The sequence below is a fragment of the Mus pahari genome, chromosome 12 (assembly GCF_900095145.1).
Source record: "Mus pahari chromosome 12, PAHARI_EIJ_v1.1, whole genome shotgun sequence".
Classification (NCBI taxonomy): Eukaryota; Metazoa; Chordata; class Mammalia; order Rodentia; family Muridae; genus Mus; species Mus pahari.
Genome location: NC_034601.1, coordinates 14,053,945 through 14,078,511, shown reverse-complemented (window position 1 = coordinate 14,078,511; position 24,567 = coordinate 14,053,945). Strand labels below are relative to the sequence as shown.

At 47.6% G+C, this 24,567-nt stretch overlaps 1 protein-coding gene across 7 annotated transcripts in view; it reads left to right on the top strand.

Annotated features, from left to right (window-relative positions):
• The window catches only part of Tango2 (transport and golgi organization 2 homolog), a 46,126-nt gene that overhangs the window by 15,537 nt on the left and 6,022 nt on the right, over positions 1–24,567 (top strand). For 5 of the 7 annotated variants that reach the window (XM_029544443.1, XM_021209458.2, XM_021209459.2 and 2 more), the window contains exons 2-6: positions 7,160–7,253; positions 14,715–14,803; positions 18,669–18,788; positions 20,034–20,148; positions 22,948–23,018. In XM_029544443.1, the coding sequence (XP_029400303.1) occupies positions 7,198–7,253; positions 14,715–14,803; positions 18,669–18,788; positions 20,034–20,148; positions 22,948–23,018 (451 nt within the window). In that variant the 5' untranslated portion in view covers positions 7,160–7,197. Of the gene's footprint in view, positions 1–7,159; positions 7,254–11,628; positions 11,669–14,714; positions 14,804–18,668; positions 18,789–20,033; positions 20,149–22,947; positions 23,019–24,567 lie in introns of all 7 variants that reach the window. The other 2 variants (XM_029544445.1, XM_029544446.1) reach the window with 1 other exon arrangement.

Below are 24,567 nucleotides of genomic sequence, written 5' to 3'. Positions count from 1 at the left end.
AAAGGAAAGGAAAGGAAAGGAAAGGAAAGGAAAGGAAAGGAAAGGAAAGGAAAGAAACACGAGGACTGAAGGCAAACTAGGGCAAAAGGGTTTATCTGTCTGTCTTACACTTCCACATCTGAAGTCACCACTGAATGAAGTCAGGACAGGAGCTCAAGCAGGGCAGGAACTGGAAGCAGGAGCTAATGCAGAAGCCACGGAGGGTTGCTGCTCACTGGCTTGCTCACCATAGTTGGCTCAGCCTGTTTTCTTACAGAACCTAGGAGCACCAGCCCAGGGATGGCACCACACTCATTGGGCTGGGCCCTCCCCCATCAATCACTAATTAAGAGAATGCTTTACAGGTTTGCCTACAGCCTGGTTTTATGGAGACATTCTCTCATTTGGGGTTCCCTCCTCTCAGATGACTCTAGCTTGTGTTAAGTTGACACAAAATTAGCTAGTACAATGGGTGAACTCTTCAGTTCTTAGAGTGTGTTGGCCTTGTTTTGTTTTGTACACTGTAACTAACTTCAGACACACCAGAAGAGGGCATCAGATCTCATTACAGATGGTTGTGAGCCACCATGTGGTTGCTGGGATTTGAACTCAGGACCTTCGAAAGAGCAGTCAGTGCTCTTAACCGCTGAGCCATCTCGCCAGCTCCCTAAGTAAATATCTTTAGTTACAACTATAACTTCTGCTTTTCTCCTGATTGGTGGTTGTTAGGGAGTGACCTGGAGAGACTAGTGCTAGGTGTAGGTTTGGTGGTTAACCAGAGTTCAGGTTAACCTTAAGTCAGGTTCTCTAAGATGGAGCCTGAACCCGAGATGGTGTTGGTGTGGTCTCTCAACAGAAGTTATAGAATGTCTGTAATAGTAAGGGGATTCATTGGAATGATTTACAGGCTGCAGTCCTACTAACCCAACAATGGGCAGCTGTGGATGGGAAGAAATCCAAGAGTCTAGTAGTTGCTCAGTCTGACGAGACTAGGCGTCTCATCTGGACTCCTGTATAAGTTGGAATCCTGAAGAAGCTTCCAATGCTGACAAGTTAAGTGTAAGCAGGCAAAGAAGAATGAACCCTTCCTTTGTCCATTGTCCTTTTGTAGGCCTTATGTAGTAGAAGGTATAGCCCAGATTAAAGGTGTGTACCACCACACCTGAATGTAGAATTTGCTCTGTCCCAGACAGGCCTTGAACTCAGATCTGCTTGCTTCTATCTCCTGGCATTAAAAGGCATGTACTACCTTGCCGGGGCCTAAGTTTTTCACGGCCACTACGCCTCAAGATCTGGATCAAAAGCCTGTGTCTTCCAGCCTCAAGATCTGGATCATAGGTGTGCCTTCCATTTCTGGATTGTAGTTCATTCCAGATGTAGTCAAGCTGACAACCGGGAACAGCCATCACAGCTTTTCACTGTTATTTTATGCATATGAGTGTTTTGCTTGCACGTATGAATTGTACTGTGTGCATTGCCTGATGCCTACAGAAGATAAAAGGGTGTCAGACCCCTACCTAGAGTTATAGACAGTTGTACACCATTATTTGGTTCCTGAGAACTAAACTCAGGTCCTCTACAAGAGTTCTGCATGCCCTTAAGCACTAAACCATTTTTTTTTTTTTGCCCTTACTGTTTGCATTTGGGAGCTACTGTGGCCACCATCTAAGGGGATCTGGAGGCGGTGTTTTTCAAACTAGTAGCAGAACTTGTCATTGTCCGCATGGTGCTGGTTTCACAGGCTTGCAGGGTGAGTGAACTACAGGGACATGGAGGCTGACTCCTAGGGCAGTGATTCTCACCCTTCCCAGTGTTGCAGCTCCTCATGTGCTGACTCCAATGATACAATTATTTTTTTGCTATTCCATAACTGTAATTTTGCTACTTGTGAATTATAATGTAAATATCTGATATGTGAATGAAATATTAAAAAAATAAAGGAAACACTACTGGTCCTGGGTTTTGGCACCAGATGAATAAAAAAAAAAGGAAATGAAAGGAAAGAAGCTGAGTGCTCCTAAGTATGATGGAGGAGAAGGTTCGTTTGAGTCGTGGGAGAGTACAGCCAGAGGTAGGGACTTCTGAGAGAGTCAGGAGTGAGCATGAGCCTCAGCTGTGCCCTGTGGGGAGCAGGAGGGGAAGGGAGCTTGGAGAGAGGGGAACCAGGTGTAGCAGCCAGGAGGCCCAAAGGTACAAAGAGAATGGGCAACCAAAACGGTTGGATTATATGGGGAAGAGCAGCCCAGCCCTGGGCTGCAGAGTTAGGGGTATTCCAGCCTAGAAGGCCCTGCCCTGTAATGTAGTGCCAGGGAAATGTTAGAGGTTTCCAAAAAATCATACAGGAGCTGATCCGATGCAATCACAGTAGGGCCTATTTCTTCGAGCTAGTGCCAGCCCCTCAGCACACCACCGTCATGCAGGACGGTTTTGGTGATGCGGAGCCCCAAATATCTATCGGTGCAAGGGTTTAGAGTAAGCAGCAAGTTGGGGTGGTGGTGGTAAGTGTTTAGAATAATTGGCTGGTGTTGGGGATCAAATTGTAAATTTAATTTCTATTTCCCTCTTTGGTGGTCATTAGGCAAGGGGGCTGACCTGTGGGTGCAGAGACACTGGGCTTGTTGGGGGTGAGCTAGGCTCAGGTTTTGTTGGGGGATAACTTGGAAACTGATGCTAGGTACTGGCCTGTTAGTTTACCTGAGTTCAGACTTAGGTTTGGTTCTCTAAAATAGAGTCTGAATTTAAAAGATTTGGCCTCTCAGTAACAGGTAGGGACTGAGGGAAACTGGAGGGACCTGGTGGCCAGTGTCTGCTTTTCTATGTTAAATAGGCACCTCAGCCATTTGTCCCAAGCTTGATGCAGGCTACACTCTGAGCCCTACGTGTCAACTTGGAGTTACAGAATTTAATGTTTTCTCTACTGAGTTTCTGTCTTACTTTGATCTTTCCTTACTATGTAGGATGGCTGTGTTGAGTCTGGATTTGACCAATTAGGCAGCCCATGATCAGGTGCAGGCCCCAACAGTAGTTTTCTGACCCTGTGGGATGTTCTGGTAGAGCAAAGGGGTTTGTGGTCTCTTTGGACCACCTGGGTTCAGTGGCCTGGGCTGTGGAAGTAGGTCAAAGTGGCCTGTTGATGGACCCTAGGGCCCTGCCTACTCTGAGGAATGTGGTGAATATAGCAGCTCACAGATATGGAAGGGAGTGAGAGGGCTAGGGTGTCATCAAGAAGCAGGGGCCACTGCTTGGCCTTACACCAGGGTGCTCCCCTCTCTGAGTCACTGTGTGGTGACTTCTTGCAGAGCCACAGTTTTGTTGGTGAAAAAACCCCAAGACCATCTTCACTCAACCGATCCCTATCAGATCAGAGTTGCAGTCTTAGTTATAGTTTATTACAAGGGATGGGTATAGATTAAAATCAACAATAGAAACAGGACAGAGCACAGAATCTAGGCAAGACCAGGCACAGGCTCCTATTTGCCATTTCTCAGTGCAGCTGGGTGCCCCTGCTCAATTAGCAGATGGAATTTGCCAGCTGGAAAACTTGCTAAGCTGGGTATCCATGGTTTTATTTTACTAGGACTTGATTATGTGGAATTGGCAGATTTCTGGCCCATGTGGTTGACTTTTTGTAATACACAGCTGATAACTACATGTCCCAAGGCCACCGTCACAAGTCATAGCAACAGAGCCTATCTGGCATTGCCCAAGGCTTTGTGTTAGTGAGGACTCTTTCCGCAAAAAGGACATTGCAAAGAGACTACTGGAGTATACAGGCTGTGGGGTAGCCCAGGTCTCCTGCACTGAGCCTGCGCTGTACACCCCTTGGATTCCAGTGAGCCCACTGAGCAGAGAGGTGCATTTGTATTGGTGGAGATCACCCTCAGGAAATGGGGCGCTCAACTTTTTTTATACAGGCCAAGGACATAGTGTGAGCCCTCTGTCCAGTGACAGGTGGCTGTGAGCTGTGGGTGCTCTTTCTGCACTTGTAACCTCAAGAACCTCTTGGCATGGCTCAATGCTTTCAGAGAGGAACCCCCAGGACGGAAGCCCTGTGCTCAGCAAGGTGTCATACTCTCCTCCGTTTCTACAAATGCCCAGGGGTTTTTTGGTTTTATTTTCCATTTTATTGTTATGTGTATAGGTGTTTTTCCTGCATGTATGTCCATGTAGCACATGTGTGCAGTGACCAGGGAGCCCAGAAAAGGCATTGGACTCCCTGAAACTGGAGATACAGATGGTTGTGAGCCACCTTGTGCATGCAGGGAAATGAACCCAGGCCCTCTGAAGAGCAGCCAGTGCTCTGAACTACTGACCTATTTCTCCAGCTCTTCCAGGGAGTTTTATTTTTTTAGTCTCTCTCAATTGTAACTGACTAATCTGGCTTCAAGCAATTCTACAATTTTTATGACCCTGGTCACTCTGGCTTTTTTTGGACTGCCAAGACCAGAAATTCTACTGAAACCCCACTAGCTAATAAGCCCAGAAATGGTGAGGTAGAATTAACATGAAGAAAGCCAGGCACATCTCTCCCAGGACACACCCCCCAGGCACAGCCTTATGGCCTTTAAGGACTCCTGTGGTACAAGCGCTCTGTTGTTGTCCCATGGGCTCTGCTGGTGCAGAGAGCATGGGAAGTACCTGGTGTGCTCAGGGGTGTGGACCCTGTAAGGTAGTTTTGACTATCAACGTACCTACTTTCTCTGCACAGTGTGCGATCAGAAGGCTAGGGAATGGACTTGGGGTTTGTTCTCAGCCCACAGGTGAACAGGAGCAAGAAAGGGGCTAAAGAAGCAGCCTATCAGAAGGGACCTCACCAGGTCCTGAAAAGAGCATCAGACCCCATGGGTGCTGGGTTAGAGATGCCTGGCATTCACAGGGGCTTGCCAGCAGCTTCCTGGGAAAACATCTGGGCTTAGGTAAAGGCAGGATCTGCTATGGGAGAGGTATATCAGGAAAGGTATGAGGAGTAATTTGCTGGCCAGAGACAGCAGAGGGACTGTGGGGCAGCGGGCCTGGCTTGAGTGGGGGGTGAGGGATTGGAGAGAAAGGCAGTTCCTGATGGTCCCCTCCCAGGGGCTGGCTTTCCTCTGGTCCTTCTCTCCCAATGACTGCGTCTTCATCGATGCTGCAGCCCTGAGCTCTGACAGCACCTCCAACTCCAGGCTGCCTGGAGACACAGCGATGGCCTTCCTGTGGACCTTGGAGCCCTCCCCACCTCTCCAACCTAGAGGGCTGGTCTGCTAGGGCCAGCTAGGATAGCAGGTCCTGCAGCTGAACTAGAGAAACATCCTTGATCTGGCTATGTCTGCTGACCGCTGCCTCTGCCAGGGGTCCTACCCAGTAGCTAGGTACACAGCCTAGGGAGGACCAAAGGAGTCTAAGAGCCAGAGCCTCTTCCTGACACCAGCGGCTGATAGGCGGGGCATGTAGGTACGAGGCCCAGCATGAAGTCAGTTCTTTGCACTGCCTGTCTCATTAGCTGTCTCCAGTCTGGTCTTAAATTTATCATTGCTCTGTCACACACACACACACACACACACACACACTCTCTCTCTCTCTCTCTCTCTCTCTCTCTCTCCCCACAGTGCTGTTGGCCTTCGTAGGCCCTATGGCTATCATTTTTGTTTGTTTGTTTGTCTTGTTTTTTTCAAGACAGGGTTTCTCTGTATAGCCCTGGCTGAACTCAGTCTGTAGAACAGGCTGGCCTCGAACTCAGAAATCTGCCTGCCTCTGCCTCCCAAGTGCTGGGATTAAAGGCATATGCCACCAAGTCTGGCCCGCTGTCATTTTTCAAAGAACTTTGTAAAGGTTCTTTTTGTACTTTGACGCCTGGTTTTCTCTCTTGCTTTTTCTATCCCATAGCTGTTTTCCTGGCTACTTTTGTTTTTCTAGAATGGCTAGTCTATGATAATACATGTCAATCTTTCTTAATTGCCAAGGTCACTGAATTTTAAGATCCTTCACCCCACAGTGTGGCTCTGTCCCTGTTTTATAGAATGCTAGGTATGCCACAATTTCTCTTAGAATAGCCCCATTTTATTTTATTTTATTTTTACATTATGAACGTGTTGCCTGAATGTATGTGTATACACCATATATGTGCCTGGACCCATGGAGGGTAGAATGGACCCTCTGAGACTGGAGTTACAGATGGTCGTGAGCTACTGTGTGGGTGCTGGGAATTGAACCTGGGTCCCCTGGAAGAGCAGCCAGTTTTCTCAGTTGCTAAGCCACCACACCACCTCTGCATTTTTACTTTTGAAATTTCATGAATGATTATTGTTGTATGTAGGTGTGAGCACACATGCCACAGCATAGTTGGGGAGGTTAGATGACAATTGACCTCTTTCCCTTTATGTGTGCATTCCTGGGGTTGAGCTCAAGCCCTGCCCACCGCACCCTGCTTTCCTCTTCCATTTATACACAATGTCCCTGAGCCTCTGAAGATAGCTGTGGGTGTAGTCCTCCCTTACCCCGTGAGCATTTTTCTCAGTCTAGTTCTAGGGTAGGTCTTTTATGTGGCTTCAACTTTATGCCTCTCTGGAGGTTGCTGGACTCTAGGCCCCAATTTGCCAGTTACTCTGGGACAGATGTTGTGGCACTGTCACAGAAAGCTGAGCCTGCTAGCTTCCCCGGGGCTCTTAAGGCAAGATGTAGCCATGACAGGCTGTGTCCTGAGCCCTCTTGCCACAGTAGTGCAGGCACTGCTTTGGTGGCAGTTTGAAGAAGCTTAACTTCATAGACCCAAGAATTAGGATTGCCAATGTCTGTCACAGTGATACCCTTGGTGTCCCTGGAGCTGGGCTTCTTCCAAGGCTGTAGTGGCTGTTAGGATTCCTGAAGAAGTGAGTGACAGCTGTCTCTAGGTCTCCAACCCCATGCTTTCTGCTGATGTGCCCCACAAGGCCCTCACCTAGAGTGGTGCCCTGCATAGCTGCATGGGGACTGGGGGTATGAGTCGTGACTAGCACCCACTCACCACCCCCATGTAGCGTGTCCAGGGTAAGGGAATGTCATGGTGGTGGACTTACAAGCTGGTGGGCCCAGGTGAGGGGAGATGTCTGTTATGTCACCAAGCATCTGGTGTTCACCAATCCAGCCCCACTCACTTATGGAGAGAGACATCTGAAAAGCCCTCTGACTCTGCTGTTCACAGCTCATTGTTCTCCTTTTCCCACAGACCTTGTGACCGTGTGAGCAAAGCCACCCTTGCAACCCATGTGCATCATCTTCTTTAAGTTTGATCCTCGTCCTGTTTCCAAAAATGCATACAGGTAATGAATGCCCTTGTTCTGCCTCTACCAGGCTGCTCCAGGTCTGGGGTCCACGGCTGCTCCTCACCCCTGGGGTGCCATGTTTGCAGGAGACAAGGGCAAACTGTTGGGTGTGTGGCCTCTGAGTGACCAACTCTTGGTCTCTGGAGGCCTGGAGACATTCTGCACAAGCCTGGTCCAGCTCTCTTGGACAGTGGCTGCTTAGCATGGGTGCTGGGAGGAGCCCCACCCTAGAGCAAGGGCTCAGAGCTAATGTGCAGGTGTGGCGAGACAGAGGGATGAGGGAAAGATCTGTGGACTGTGATTAGGGTCACATCTGCAGAGCTGGAGTAGTGGTGACAGTGAGGGACGCTGCTGGGTTGGGTTGGGTGAGGTGTCTGGGTGGTGGCAGATTGAGGAAAGTATCTATGGGTTTTAGCTGGAGAAGCTAAGTACCAGCCAAGGACAAGGGAAACAGTAGGCAGAGAAGGGACCTAGGGGCCAGCCCTCCTTGCTCTTCCCCTGCAAATACACGCAGGGCAGCCCCTTTGTTCTTTAGCATGTGCCAGCATTTGTTTGTCCATGTAGAGCACAAGCAGAAATTTAGCCCACAACTGGAAATGGACTGTGGAACTCCTCTCTTACATTCGTCTAGAGCATTTTCAAAATCTTAGGATGTGTTCCAGAAACAAAGTAGTTTCAGTGAGATCCTCATGTTGAGTCACTTTGCAGAATGCCTGGCACAGTGGCTGGGTTCCCTCATTTCAGTCTAGGGAGCAGGATGTAGGGACTCAGCATTTTCTCTTCTACAGAGGACAGGCAACAGAGCTGGATCAGGCTAGAGGAGATGATTCTAATGCTCTGGCAGAAGAGTTAAAGGGAGTCAGCGGAATCTTGCAAGGAAAATGATAAACAGTCACATCACGGGCTATCTGGCAAGCGCTGAACAGAGTAATGAATTCCCGAAGACTGGATGTGAGAAGCAGCCACTGCACTTTGCACAGAGCAGCGCCTATCTGGCACTCTCATACTATGATCCACAGTGAGGCTACTGGGGAGGTAGCTTGCTGCTCTTCCAGAGGGCTTGGGGTTGTTACCAAGACCCACGTGGTTCTCACAGCTGCGTGTAACTTGAGTTCCAGGGAACCAGTGCCCTCTTCTGGCCTCCACAGACACCAGGCACTCCAGTAATACACAAATATATACGTAGACAAAACAGCTATTACACATACAGTTAAAAGGGGTGTGTGTGTGTGTGACCATGGATGGCATAGTTGTGACTCCTTAATGGCCAAGATATCCTTCAGGTATCATCCTGCTAGATCTTTCTGGAGTCTGCCATCTAAAGTACCTAAAGCTGTGACGTTGGTCACAGAGCAGGCGCTAGGTGAAAGTGCCGCTTATACTGTGCATTGCGGGAGCTAAGACCTAGGGAGCACACATCTCAGGAGCCTCCTACCTGTGAAAGCACTGAGTGTGTCTCCGGTGCCTTCTGTTAAAATTTAACTGCACCAGCACTGACGTTGAGCTTCATTTCTACAGCATAGACAGTAAAGGGTGGCTGTGAGCCTTCACTCGCTAAGCTGGGAAGTGGCACGGCCCCTCCTTGGCTCTCCTCAGCCCTTACCCCTTACGTTCATGAAAACTCTCCCGCACTGGTAAAAGCAAAGTTGTGTTTCTGTTTGGGGTGACACAGTCTTAACAGTTCTGTAGTCTTGGGTGATGTGTGAGCCCCGAGTTTGGCCGGAGCCCACTTGATGGTTTGTTCCTTGAAGACCGCCTGCAGGTAAAATTAAAACAGGAAGAAAGAAAGATAAGATATTGGCAAGCGGGGTATAGTGAGATGGCTCAGTGGTTAAGAGCCCTATCAGCTCTCCCAATTCCTGGCAACCGCATGGTGGCTCACATGGCGGTATAAGGGGATCTGATACCCTCTTCCGGCATTCCAGTGTACATGCAGCAAAGCATGCATTAAATTTAAAAAAGGAAGGAAGGAAGGAAAGAAAGAAATTGGCAAATACACATCACATACAGTAGGTAGTGAAGTCCCATGTGAGCCAATTATGGCTGCACACAGTGGGCTCAGGCAGGACTAGGTAGACGGGAAGGAGGAAGAGGAAGGCACGCAGCAACAGAGGCAACACTGCTGCCATCCCGTTCCCTGGACTCCTTTCAGCTATGCTCAGCTGTTAACAGATTCACACTGAGACATGGTCTGAAATCTTTGTCCAGCTTGGGGTGACTGAAGTTCACCAGTTCCTCGCTCACAAGGGAATACTCGATCAAGCCTGTACACGTAGCAGGCTCCACCCACCTCCGCCCGGCTGGAAGAGGCTCTGCTTCAGCAATCCTGGTCTATAGGGGACAATCTGTGGTATTCACCAGTCACCACCTGGGCCTCACTGCAAGACACTTGTACACCTAGTTAGTCTGAGACCCTGGTGACCAATCTTGACCCAATCAATGATAGGATAATTAAAAAAACAGACTTAGAAGACCTGAGCCTCAAATTCCAGTTGGAAACCAGATGGCTCACTCCAGCATTCACAGCAGTGGGGAGGCAAGCAAGAGGATCAGGAAGAGTTCAAGGCCAGTGTGGGCAACATGAAACTCTGAGGGGAAAAAAAAAAAGATTGAACATAAAGCGGGTCTTGGTCCTTAGGTCTTACCAATGGCTGTTACAGATGGCTTGTGGAGTGGGAGAAAAGTCTCCTTAGGTTTGTTCCTATAAAGTCAGACTACCAAGGGCACAGATTCTTGACTAGGGCTACAGTGCTGGTTTGAATGATAATGACCCCATAGGCTAATGTGTTTGAACACTTGGTCTCCAGTTGGTGAAACTGTTTGGGAAGGATTAGAACGTATTAGGCCTTATTAAAAGAGGTGTGTCACAGGGGATGAAATTTGAGGTTTCAAAAGACTTGAGCCACTCCCAGTAACTCGTTTCTGTCTCTAACTTGTGGATTAAGCTGTAAGGTCTCAATGTTCCTGCCAGCACATTGGCTTGGCCATCATGGATTCTCGCCCTCTGAAACTGTGAGCCCCAAATTAAACACTTCCTTTTATAAGTTGCTCTGGTGGTGATATTTTATCACAGCAATAAAGTAGTAACTAGACAGCTACATACAACCACAGGATGTTATGGGTGGACTGTGTCCAGGTTCCTATCCTTAAATTCTAACTGCAGGAGCTGGAGAGATGGCTCAACAGTTAAGAGCACTGACTGCTCTTCTAGAGGTCCTGAGTTCAATTCCCAGCAACCACATGGTGGCTCACAACCATCTGTAATGGGATCCATTGCCCTCTTTTGGAGTGTCTAAAGACAGCTACAGTGTACTCACATATATAAAATAAAGAAAATCTTTTTTTAAAAATCAGAAAAAAAAAATTCTAACTGCAGATAGGTGTAGTAGTGCAGGCCTTTAATCCCAGCATGCCAGAACCAGAGCCGGGTGGCTCTTTGTGAGTTCTAGGACAGCAAGAGGTACAGACTGACCCTATATCAAAAACCAAAAATAAATAAATAAATTAATTAATTAATTAATTAAAATTAAAATTAAAATTAAAATTCTGACTGTCAGTATATCAGAATACAACTGTCTTTGGAGACAGAACTTCAAAGAAGTGATTAAGGTAAAATGAAGCTGCATGGATGGGTCTTGATTCCATAAGCTGAGTGTCCCAAGAAGAGATAAGAACACAGGAGACAGATGCTGTGAACAGAGATAGAGGTCAGGGACCTTGGCAGAAACTCCCTACCAGAGCCTCCATCTTGGACTTCTAGCCTCCAGAGCTACGAGACAGTGAACTGCTAATGTTGAAGCCACCAGCCTATGATGATCTGTCAGCATACAAGACACTTGTCTGTGCTTCTGATGGAGATGAAGAGGCCTAACAGATCTCACTAAATTAGCCCTGGGCAACTGAATAAAAACAAGTCATATTTTCCCAAATTCACTTTGGTAGCTACTTCTATTCCAGCTCCAGGGATGTCCAGTCATGGTGGCAGGCTGCAGCCCCCAGCTGTCACCTTAGGTGTAGCCAAGTAGCCTTCTGACTTGTTCATTAAGAGGACAAATGGGCAGTGCTGTAGATCCTGGCCAAGATCCCTAAAGATCAGTACAAACACTCCAGAGGTCTAAAGACTCCCAGATCAGAACCACAAAATACAAAACGGGAAAAGATGGTGCTCAAGGTATATACAACTCAGTAGTGGAGAGTTGGCTCCAATCCTCAGCACTGCAAAAATAAAACTGTAAAGCAATTATTGAGCTCAAGGCCTTAGTTCAACCTAGCATAATGCCTTCTAAAGGAATATGTCAAAAGTCAAGCACAGAAATGCTTATCACTGTGGTACATCAAAATCGATAACTGATTACATGAAATACTCTTACAGACAACCTAAACAGCTTTGACAAGATTGATCAGTAACCACAGTAAGTCAGTGTAGCCTGTCCAGTCACCCAAAGAGCCATGTTCTGGTGAAACTTGCATTCTTCATAAATGCAAACGCAAGCATGCCTCTTCATTTCCTGGGGGGAAATGTTAGTGTTTCATCCCCTCCCATGCACAAAACTGAAAATGATGCATTCTAATTAAAAATGTTTTTCATGAGCATGTGGTGTGTATGCATGTCTGTAGGCACACTTGCTTATATATGCACGTGCACATGTGTGCATGCGTTTGTGCACATGCATGTGGAGGCCTGAGGCTCATGTTGCAAGCCTTCTTCAATCGCTCTCCGCTTTATTCATTGAGACAGGGTCTCTCAGTTGAGTCTGGAGCTTGCCTTATGGATAGCCTGGCTAGTCAGCTTGCTTCAAGGACTGGAATTACAGACAGGCCACCATGTATCAATTACATGGGTGCTAGGAACTTGAACTCAGCACAAATGAACCTTCATGGGCACCACAGACCCTCCATGTGTTAGCCGAGGGAGTTGTTTCTGCTCTCATCTAGCACTTGATGTGGGTCTTTACCTCTCTTAGTACATTATTACAGAATCTAATTAAATTACAGAATCTCTGCAAGCCATCAGCGGTTCAACCTGTGATAAAAACAACCCAGCAGTTAGTGTTCTCGAGTAATTAAGCAAACACATTTCTTGTTTATAAATATGTAGTTGAGGGACTGGAGAGATGACTCCGCAGCTAAGAGCAGTGGCTGCTCTTCCAGAGCACTCAGGTTTGAGTCTCTGCACTCACATGGAGGTTCACAACCACGTGTAACTCCAGTTCTTGTCCTGGCTGGCCTCCATGGGCTGCATGCAGGCGATGCCTAGACATTACAACACCCTTAGACAAAGACAATAAGAAGCTGAACGCCTAGGATAGGATTCTGCTCAGGGAGCTTTTTTCTTTTCCCCCTTTTTGACTTGTTTCGTGTTTCATTCACTAGAGTTACGTCGGAATCAGCTCCTAGGGCCGCAGAGCTTGTTGAGAGTACAGGTTGCCAGCAGGGACTTCTTGGTTCCACTGTCCCCAACTCTCTGTCAGGAGTTCAGGAAACAAGAATGGAGAGGGAAGAAGCTGACTCTACCCCTGGGAGAACTGGGTCTCCCAGCCCAGCCCATGCAGACTCGCACCGTGGGGCTATGGTTTCTTACTCCTAGCCACTGCAGGCTGGGTTCGAGACGCGTGTCTTTGCTGACAACATGGGGGACAACTCTACCCTATAAAGGGACAGGACAGAACTTGGTTGCTGAAGGTGCAGAGAGTTGTTCTGAGTGTGTCTGTCTGTTTATCAAGGACAGAGATGACATCTCCCTACCCTAGGTGACTCCTGGAAGTGAGAGCTGGGACAAGGGGGTGGGGCACTCTGGATGTGGTGAGGCTTCTACAGGAGACCCAGAAGGCTTGAGAGCCAGTTCCTGGGCTGTTTCTATCCTTATTCTACAAACAAGATGGGACGGTCTCCCAGAGGATCCCCATGTCCCAGGAGCTGCTGATGTCCAGTGTGTCTGTCCTCAAGCTCCTTTTGATGGAAGTTCTGGGGGGTGGGGGTGCTTGGGGGTTTGCGGTGGACGGGCAAGTAGGTGGAAGGGCAAGTAAGTGGAAGGAAGTACCCCACCCCAGCCTGGCCTCTGCAAGCTTGGTAGTACCATGAAGAACCCTTACTGGGCTGACACTTTTGGGGTATGACATGGAATGAGGCTGTCCCACAAGATCTGGTAGATCTGTCTCACCAAGCTGAGTCACAAAAACCTGCCAGTGGTCATCAGAGATGCACCTCCATGCTTCCACGCTGCCTCCCGCAGCGGCCTGAGAGGTTCGCTCAGGTAAGGCAGTAAAGTGTGATAGTGTGGTTTTTTTAGATGGAGGTTTCATTGGGTAGCCTTCTCTGGCCTGGAACTCAAGAGATCTGCCTGCATCTGCCCCTCTGCCTCTGCCTCTCTAGTGCTGGGACTAAAGACATCTTGCCTTTACCACCAGGGAAAACAATTTCAGAGTGACTCAGTATGAAGCAAAGCTGAGGTTTATTGGCAAGAGATTTTAACATACATTTTTTGACACAGAGGATGCTAGAGACACTCAGGTATGGGATAAGACACACGCAGGGGCAAAGGCATGGGCTTTCCCAGAGAGTCACACTTCAGTGTCTTCTAAAGGTACGTCTCAAAGGAGTAGAGTACCGTGCCACGTGAAGGAACACCTCAGGTGCATGCAGATTCCATGCCTCCTGAAGGAGTGTCTCAGAGGGTTGTAGAGCTCATACAGTGACTCCCTGGAGCACTGGGTCAGATTAGCTGATAAGGGTGACAGGGAGGGCGAGGGTACTTTTACTGTAAACAGATTTCAATGTTTGTGAGATTCTCAGCAAATGTCAGTAACATCTGGATAAAGTACTAAGGCCATGCTCATGGGCGTAAACGCTCAGGCCTTAACACAACATTGCTAATCTGACATTCTCATTTGAAAAAAAAAACTATATAAAAAGAATATTGTTTTTAAGATTTATTTTTATTATAAAATACATTTTTATAGAAATGTGCACAAAAGTACAGGTGCCCACAGATACCAGATGTGTGGAATTTCCTAGAGCTGGGGTTACAGGTCATTGTGAGCTTCCTGATGTGTATTCTGGGAGTTGAACTCCAGACCTCTGGAAGAGCAATTTATGCTCATTAACTGAGGAATCATCTCATGTACCTGCCCAGTATAGGCAGTCTTAACAGTAAATATTCATTTTGCTAGAATTCTCAACTCTGAATTTGTGAGACAGTTCAACCCTTTCCCTTCCCGTCTCCCAAATTTTCTTTCTATCCTGCCTCATACTTTCCTCTCTTCCCAGCACCTGCCTGTCTCCTGAGCAGGGGCCCTGTGGATGTACGGCAAGGACTCGGGTGGGGTGGAGGGTGGGTATCCTTATTCATGATGCTGCTGCTGTAGATTTAATGTTAAACAAGAGAGGCTGCAGCTCTGAGGTGGAACACATGCAGGTCAGCCCCTAACACATGGCTTCTCTTGAACTTTCTTTTCCCAGGCTCATCTTGGCAGCCAACAGAGATGAATTCTACAACAGGCCGTCCAAGTTGGCAGACTACTGGGGGAACAACAGTGAGATCCTCAGTGGTAAGTGTGTCTTCGAACCTGGTGAGCCGCTCTTTAATGTGATCCACTTGTTTGGTGAGGTGGCAACCTACCAAATAGGGCTAGTAATGGCCGTGCTTCCACATGCAAATGCTGAATGCATAAATAGCCATGAATGGCTTTGGGGGACTTGGCCAGTCCCAGAATCAAGTATCTCTCTTGTGTTCTTTAACTTTTTTAGATGTGGGCCAATTGTTAAGAGACAGCTTGCTCTCTGCTCTAAGGCCTCTTAGAGAGGTGAGAAGCTAGCCCCACCTGAGCTGAGTGTTTTTGATTCCTGCGGGTATCCTGCTGCAGCCTTCCTTGGTATTTACCCAGAGCCCCAGGAGTTAATGGGTTTTCCAGTCTGGCTTCTGGGAGCAGTCCACTATGGTCCTTTTGCTCTGTCACAGTCAGTGAAACTCCTGGAAGCTCTGGCTTCTCCGCTCTACTGTTCCATGACCTCTGGTCACCTTAGTCTCTCTGGACCTCCAGGACTGTCCTCAGATCACAGAGACTGCTAAGTCCCGTGGGGTTCATGGGCTCATCTCATTTGTTTCATCTTTCAGACCCTTTATCTTTTTTGCTGTTGTTGTTTTGTTTTTCGAGACAGGGTTTCTCTGTGTAGCCCTGGCTGTCCTGGAACTCACTTTGTAGACCAGGCTGGCCTCGAACTCAGAAATCCGCCTGCCTCTGCCTCCCGAGTGCTGGGATTAAGGGCGTGCGCCACCATGCCCAGCTTATCTTTTTTTTTTTTAAGATTTATTTATTTTTTTTAATGTATATAAGTATACTAACGCTGGCTTCAGACACACCAGAAGAGGGCATCAAATTCCATTACAGATGGTTGTGAGCCACCAAGAAGCTGCTGGGAATTGAACTCGGAACCTCTGAATCATCTCTCCAGCCCCATCAGGATAACTTTTTATCTTACCAGTTCCCTTTGTGTTTTTGTCGGTCCTTCCTACCTTTTTTCTTTTTTTTTTTTAAAGATTTATTTATTTATTATATGTAAGTACACTGTAGCTGTCTTCAGACACTCCAGAAGAGGGCATCAGATCTTGTTATGGATGGTTATGAGCCACCATGTAATTGCTGGGATTTGAACTCCGGACCTTTGGAAGAGCAGTCGGGTGCTCTTATCCACTGAGCCATCTCACCATCCCCTTCCTACCTTTTTTCCTTCAGTCCATCCATGAATGAAATGAGTTCTCTATATAGCCCTGCCTCTGCTTCCTGAGTAGTGGGAAGACATGTGCTACCACACCCAGCTTCTTCACTTTCACTTTATTTAGTGTAGGTGTGTGTGTGTGTGTCTGTGTACATGTGTGTACATGTGTGTACACTCTCACTTCTGCCATGGGGGTTAAACATCAGGCTTGGCAGCAAGCGCCATTACCCACTGATCCATCTTGCCAGGCCACCTCAGTCTCACTGTGTGTTTCTGGCCCGTCTGCAGCCTGCTGCCTCTGCCTTACGACTTCTGGGATTAGAGGTGTACACTATCACACTATCAAGACTCACACACTGATTCACTCCTCTGAATGTCCATGTTTTCATAAGGTTTATTTTTGGTGGGAGAGGAAATCCCTACTCTGTTGCTTGGCCAGACAGTGAGAGCTCATTCATTTTTCAATTATTAATTTGTAGGTTTTTTGTTTCTGTTTTTGTTTTTATGAATTCTGGATATGAGTCTTTTGATGGATTAAGTAGCTGCCAACTAATTTCCTTAGTACTTTTTGGTGAGCCGAACACTATTTTTTTTAATTTATTTTTATTTATTATATATGCAGTGTTCTGCTTATGGGTATGCCTGATCTCATTATAGATGGTTACAGGCACCATGTGGTTGCTGGGAATTGAACTCAGGGCCTCTGGAAGAGCAGTCAGTGCTCTTAACCTCTGAGCCATTCCTCCGCCCACAGAACACTATTTTTAACAAATACATTTTTTTGGTTTGTTCTTCTTTGTCTTGTTCAGGAACCCTGTGCCTCTCCCAGGCCATGACATTTTTCTATTAAGCTCTAAGTTGGCAGTCTGACTTTTGTCTCAAATTAATTTTTATTGTGTGTATGTTTGAGTTCATGTATATGTGTGTGCACATGTGTACATGGAGCCAAAGGACAACTTCAGGACAGACAGAGTCTCATTGGCTTGAAGCTCCCCGTTTGTCTACGCTGTCCCATCACAGTCTCCCACGATCAGCCTTTTTCTGCCTGCACCACCTCATCCTGCATCTTAGATGGATCTGGAAATCAAACAGGTCCTCATCCTTGCCAGGCAAGCCCATCGCTAACTCTCTTCCTAGCTAAGAAATCAGCTTTTGTGTGGTGTGAGTTAAGGGTGGAGATCTATCCCTCTAGTGACTGGTTACTGCAGTCAGCTGAGCATACATGGGTGGGTTTGCTCAGGACTCAGAGTCACACTGAACTGTGTATGTGTGGGGGTGTGCTACAGTCTCTGTTACTGTCCTTGTGAGCTGAGTACAGTGGTCACACCTGAAGATTTATTTTTTATTATATGTAAGTACACTGTAGCCGTGTTTAGACACACCAGAAGAGGGCATCAGATGTCATTTCGGATGATTTTAAGCCACCATGTGGTTGCTGGGATTTGAACTCAGGACCTTCAGAAGAATAGTCAGTGCTCTTACCCACTGAGCCATCTCACCAGCCCCCACACCTGATCTTTTGAGCCTAAGAGTTCAAGGTTCTAAGTATTTTTAATACTGTTTTAAATGGTACATTTAAAGTTTCATTTTCTAAGCCAAGCATGGTGATACAACCCAGTACTACAAAACTTTTGAGTCTGAGACAGGAATGTCACCATGAGGTCCAGGTCGAGGCCTTCCTCATGAGACCCCATCTTACAAAAACAAAACAAAATAGGGCTAGGGATGTAGCTCAATTGGTAGAGTGCGTAGCATGCACTGCATAGATCAGGCCCCGGGTGGTATACACTGGTAATCTCATCACTTAGGTTAAGACAGAAGAGTCAGGTGTTCAAGGTCAACCTCAACTAAGTAAGCAAATTCAAGACCAACCTGAGCTACATTAGACCTTCACTCAAATAACGGTGAGCAAGTGAGCAAGCAAACATTGGTTCTGTAGCTCTCGAGCCCACCTCTGTGCTGGTGCCGGTGGGTTGTTGGGTCTGTTTGGCTTTCTAACCCACTCTACCATAGAGCTTGGTTTTCCTTCCTGGTTCACGCTTTATATTTCTTTCTCTTTTATAATTGGTTTCGAAACATGCCACTTGAGGGCTAGGAAGATGCTTCACTGGGTAAGAGAAGCGTGGGGACCTGAGTTCAGATTCTAGCACCCAGCAGCGTGCCCTGTGTGACTGTAATCCAGGGCTCTGGGGGCAGAGACATAGTCAGTGAAGCTTGCTGGCCTCCAGCCTAATTCCAGATCTAGCGAGACGCTGTTATAAAGGGTGAGGTGGAGAGCGACAAGATACCTGCTACCTTCCTGTAGCTCCCGCTCATGCACAGGCCCAAACACAAGTATACAAATAACACATTCATATTACACATGTACACTCATGCAAGCAAGACTTCCTCGTATGACATCTTGATGATTTTTTACTCAGACTTAAGTACAGTGGTCTAATGGTCTAACTGGGACACCTCCTGTTGTCTAAGGTCTCTCTCACACATACACACCCCTGAGCCACACCTCCCAGCTCCTCTCCTAAGGCTCATTGGGCCTGGACAACCCAGTGTGGGGTGTGGTGGCAGCAGCACCTGTCCCATGGAGTACTGTGCACCCTGGCAGAGCTGTGGAACATGCCTCTTGAGGACTGAGCAAGAGGGTACCAGCGGGGCCCATCACAGGAACTTGGCCAATGGTAATGTCATCTGCTATAGGGCTCGACATGGAAGAAGGCAAGGCAGGAGGAACATGGCTGGGCATCAGCACACGTGGGAAGCTGGGGGCGCTCACCAACTACCTACAGCCCCGGCAAGAGCCAGACGCCCGTGGTAGAGGTATGGCATCTATGGGAGCAAGTGGGACGTAGGTAGGACAAAGCCAAGACCCACTGGGGAGGAGCTTAGGTAAGACTGGCAGAGTAATGGAAGTGTACAGATCTTGGTACAATGGGGAAGGAAGAAAGGCACCCTGCCAGGGTTCTGCTGGTGGGCTCCATACCCTCCATGCCTCTTGCAACAGTGACAGGGAGAAGAGATGGCCAGGTATTGCCAATGTGATTATACCAGGCATTGTCCTTCAGGCTTATGACTCCCTGACCACTGTATCATTGTCCCCTGCCTGTTGAGTTTTCAGCTTTCTTTTTATTTCTAAAAGAGATTCGGCCAGGCAGTGGTGGCACACGCCTTTAAATTAATCCCAGCACTTGGGAAGCAGAGGCAGGCAGATTTCTGAGTTTGAGGCCAGCCTGGTCTACAGAGTGAGTTCCAGGACAGCCAGGGCTACACAGAGAAACCCTGGAGAGAGAGAGAGAGAGAGAGAGAGAGAGAGAGATTAAGAGAGAGAGATTGAGATTCGTTTAAAGGCTGGAGAGATGGCTCTGCGGTTAAGAGTACTGACTGCTCTTCCAGAGGTCCTGAATTCAATTCCCAGCAACAACATGGTGGTTCACAACCATCTGTAATGGAATCCTATGCCCTCTTCTGGTGTGTCTGAAGATAGCAACAGTGTAAAACAAATAAATACATCTTTTTTAAAAAAGAGATTTATTTATGTATGTATGTATATATTTTATGTATATGAGTACATATATGCCTGCATTCGAAGGCATTGGATCCCATTGTAGACCTTTGTGAACCACCATGTTGGATCTCTGGAAGAGCAGCCAGTGCTCTTAACCACTGAGCAATCTCTCCTTCCCAAGTATCATCTTTCATAATGCTGTATTTCCACATAGAGCCAGAGTGGGCAAACGCTATTTTCTGATATTTATCTGTTCATTCCACCATGTTGAGATTGAGCCCAGGGCATTGAAGAAGCTAGATAACGGTTTGGCTGTCCTGGGACTTCCTATGTACACCAGGCTGGCCTCAAACTCAGAGATCTACCTGCCTCTATCTATCCCAAGTTGTGGGATCAAAGGCGTGCACCGCCACCACCACCACCACCCAGGCCTAGAAAGTATTTTTAAAAGCGTTCTCCATAATAATCCAGTTATCAAAGTATGGCTGACTCCAGATGTTGGAGTCCCAGTGGAACCCCTCTTCCTGTCTTGGCCATTGATATGTGTACCCTGCCCACAGGTGAACTCGTGTCTCACTTTCTGACCAGTGACATGGACAGCCTGTCCTACCTGAAGAAGGTCTCTGCAGAGGGCCACCTGTACAACGGCTTTAACCTCATAGCGGCTGACCTGAGGTGGGTTTGCTTAGTATCTAGGCCGTGAACAGTTCCCTACAGCTCCCTGCCCCAGTCAGCTTAGCTCCCTTTCCCAGGACTTCAACTAAGGGGTATTTGGCAAGCATCTCAGGGCCTAAGCTGCCTCAGACCAATGACTGACAATAGGGATGTAGAGATCACTGGCTCCCTACATGAGAGAACTACAGTGCAGAGCTGGCAGTGCTGAGCCTGAGGAGCCTCTGGCTTGGGGTGACTGCAGCTGGGCGTCATCCCTCTTGTGGGATGCTTCATAACAGGCAGTCTGTCCTCACTAGGCCCATGAACTCCCGGGTGGTTCCCATGTTGCTGATATGGCCATAGGAACACAAGGTTTACATGCTTAGCCTTTCAGGGAGGTAAATATCCTTATCTCCCTTTTATCCCTGATGTGAGCTTCCTCCAGAGGGAGGCTGCTGTCAGTCTATATGCAGATGTCTGTCCTGAGCTGCCTCCTACCAGAGGGTTGGGTGGATCTTTAGATGAGCCTGAGGCTCAGTGTGTCTTGAACATCCATTGTGGATGCTGTGCCCTGTGCCATTCCTGGGCTACATGGGTAGGTTGACTCGATGTGGAAGCTGAGTGAGGTGCAGTGGTCACAGGAAGAAGGCCCAGAGTAGGAGCTGGAACAGCCTGGTGCCATCCTCCCTTCTCACTTTGGGGGTTCCGAGAGGCCATAAACCTATGCTTGCCCTCCTCTATGGATCTATGTATGCATTTTTCATAGTAGTTCCATATGTGTTTGATCCAGCCCCAAGAAATCTGGGGGTTACGATGCACACAGGAATTCAGTAGCTATGTCAAACAGCTGGAAGCCAGGCTGCTGTTTAATGTGAGCTGATCCACATTGGTTTCTGCAGGTGGGCCTCTGGAAATCTGAACAGCTTTCCTTGCTGTAGACCCTGCAGGGTCAGAGGACAGCTAAAGAGCCATCTCACAAGTTAGGCTGCTGTTGCCATGGCTGAGGCTGCAGGATACCAGTTGGGTACTGAGAAGCCAAGGTTCCAAGCTGGGAAAGATGAAGCACACATACCTTTAATCCCAGCACTTGAGACTCGGAGACAGGCAGATCTCAGTGGATTCAAAGACAGTTGGTCTACATAAAGAGTTGTAGGCCAGCTAGGACCAAACGGTGAGACTTGGTCTCAAAACAAGCAACTAAGTCCTAGGGCTGCAGAGATGGCCCAGTGTCTGAGTGCACTCTTAGCTTTTGCAGACAAGAACTGACAAGAGTTCAGTTCCCAGCATCTAGGTCAAATGGCTCCTGAAACTTGAGCTCCAGGGGATCCTAGTGTCTGGCATCCACAGGCACCCATACACAGACAATAAAAAATAACAACCAAGGCCTACAGCAGAGATTTGTCCTGGTCATAATTGTCCCTGTACTGGCCTTTCCTTGTCTGTTCATGGCAAAGATGACAGGTACCCCGACATAAGTACTCAATACAATGGGTCCTTATACAAAGAATAAATTAAAAATAAACAAAACAGAACAACAATCCCCAAAACCAATATCTCCAAAATGTATTAGCTAAACATCTTAAGAAAGTTTCAAGGCTGAGGTGAAGAAGAATATAAAAGGAATATGAACCCAGACTGCGACTACTGGGTCTGGAGGCAAGTCATGCCTGGTGTTCATGTGGGACAAGAGGAATGGTCTCAGGGACCAATGCCACCATGCCTATGTTCAGCCATTTGGAAGGTATTTCGGACTCACTTCTAAGGTCCAGCTTATCCTTGACCCCCATAGTCAAACACATGAGTCTATGGGGGCACTACCTAGCCATAGCATAATGCAAAATACATTTAGTCTGCCTTCAAAAGTCCTCATAGTCTATAGCAGTCTCATCAATGTTAAAAGTCTAAAGTTCAAGGTCTCTTCTGAGATTCATGCAATCTCTTGACTGTAATTTCCTATAATATCAAAAATTTAAAAATCAGATCATATACCTCCAACTTCACAGGATATATACTACCATTCCAAAATGTCATGGTGAGGAAATACTGGACAAAAGCAAGACCAAAAGCCATTTGGGCAAACTCCAAACTCCGCATCTCCATGTCTGATTTCAAAGTGCTCTTCAGAGCTCCAGCTCCTTTCTGCCTTGTCTGCAGGACAATTCAACAGCAAAAAACTTCATTCCCTTGGGCTGATTCCACAACCTTGTTAGATTAATTGCATGAACAAAGGAAGTCTTAACCAAGTTTAGATAGACCTTGTCCTCTGGTTTACTCTCACGAAGAGCATTTTGGACTAGTTGTATTATAGCAAGCTGAGAAAGAAAAACACAAAGTGTATAGTTCAAGTATTAAAGGGGCACCAGAAAGTACAGTGGAGCTAAATCCTGAGTTCAAGGAGATAAACAGATTAAGGCAGTGGTGGTCTCAGGATAAGATCCCACCCCCACAGTGACACACTTCCTCCAACAAGGCCACATCTCCTAGTACTGCCACTCCCTGGACCAAGCACATTCAAACTACCACGGTGCAGTTATCACAACATACCCAGGCCATAGAATATTTAGAGAAGTACGGGGAACTGTGTGCTTTCTCTTCCCTGGTTCCATAGTGAGCCAGAAGTATACCTGTAAGGCTGGACAGTGCCTGGTGTCCCTGGCCTAGCTTTCCAGGCCCAGAGCTGAGCTGAAGTAGGCCATTGTCTTTGTGCTAGTAACCAGCCCAGGCTAGAGGCAGGACGGTGAGATCACTGAGCAGTGCTGGGAACAGAGGGTGCTTATGACTCCCATCCGACTTTCTCTGGCTTTTGGCTTCTATTCACAGCACTGCAAAAGGAGATGTTGTTTGCTACTATGGAAACCGGGGGGAGCCTGAGCCTATTGTCTTGACACCAGGTGAGCCTGCTTTGGTGTCTAGACAGGGTGGGGACTGCTCTTATATTGGGAATACTATGTGGTAAGACACTAGCAAGACCCCTGGGAAACAGCATTATTGGGGTCCAGCACAGCACTGGGTGAACTAACCTGGGGCCAGCTGCTTTCTCTAGTCACAGCCTGTGGACAGTCCTTGTTGGTAACATCTTGGGTCTGTGGGCCTTGAACACTGACTTGGGTGCCTACAACTGAGCCATTGGCTCATATCAAGTATTCCTGCCCCTAGGGAAAGAGTCAGTGTCCTCAACAACATCCATATCCCACCTCTTGTGACAGTTTTCATTTGTAATAGTTTCTTCATCTCAAAGTCATGAATCCTTTCTTAGGCAGGTGGCACAGGTTACTAAGGTTGCAGGACACATGTCACTCCTGCCCAGTGGGGAGCAATGGGAGGCCCAAAATGTTGTGTTCCAGGTGGAACTTAAGGGAGGTGGGAGGAACCCCCAGGAAAGTTGGATAGTTCTATCCTGCCTGTGCTACTAGTTCCAGGGATAATTGTAGAGCCTGTGGTCCTGGCTTGCTGCCTACCAGAATTCATAACACAGGTTTATATCAACACTGAATTCCAGCTTTTTATGACTGTCTGGGGATGTTTGAGCCCCAGATGGGCCAAGGGGCTCTAGGGCTCTAGAGCTTCCCCCAATTTGCTGGGTTATGTCCAGGCGAGGATGTCGTGGGCTGGTGAGATCCTAGAAAGGCAGCCCACACCAGAGCATAGGTTCCAATCCATCCCACTAGCTCTCCTACACCGCTCACAAGGGACTCTCTGCCAGCTGTGGGCACTCTGGCTATGGTACCCTCAGTGCCCTTGGTGCTGTATGTGCTCCCCTTCTGTGCAAGCCCCAGAACAGGTCCAGAAGCATCCCCAAGGACCAGCTGCTGTCTGACTTGACGTCCTGAGTGTAGGCAGTCATTTGGGTTCGTCTTTAGCCAGATATTGACACTCTGCTGCAGAGCCATTTGGTTTCAGCTCCTTGGGGTCTGCAGATCCATTGAAGGAGATTTGTATCCTAGGAGTCCATCTCCTACCAGCCCTTTGTTTGTTTTTTCGAGATGGGGTTTCTCTGTATAGCCCTGGCTGTCCTGGAACTCACTTTGTAGACCAGGCTGGCCTCAAACTCAGAAATCCGCCTGTCTCTGCTTCCCAAGTGCTGGGATTAAAGGCGTGCGCCACCACCACCCGGCAAACCTACACTCTTACACCTACTAAACATACTCTTAGTAAACATTCAGACCTCTGCTTTTAAGCAGGCCACTTGCCCTGAATTCAAATTCAGCACCGACTACTTAGTGAGTGCCAAGCCAGCCTGTGTTACAAAATGATGCTCTCAAAAAACAAACCTTCGGGGTTGGAGAGGTGGCTCAGTGGTTAAGAGCACTGACTGCTCTTCTGAAGGTCCTGAGTTCAAATCCCAGCAACCACATGGTGGCTCACAACCATCCGGAATGAGATCTGATGCCCTCTTCGGGTGTGTCTGAAAACAGCTACAGTGTACTTACATATAATAAA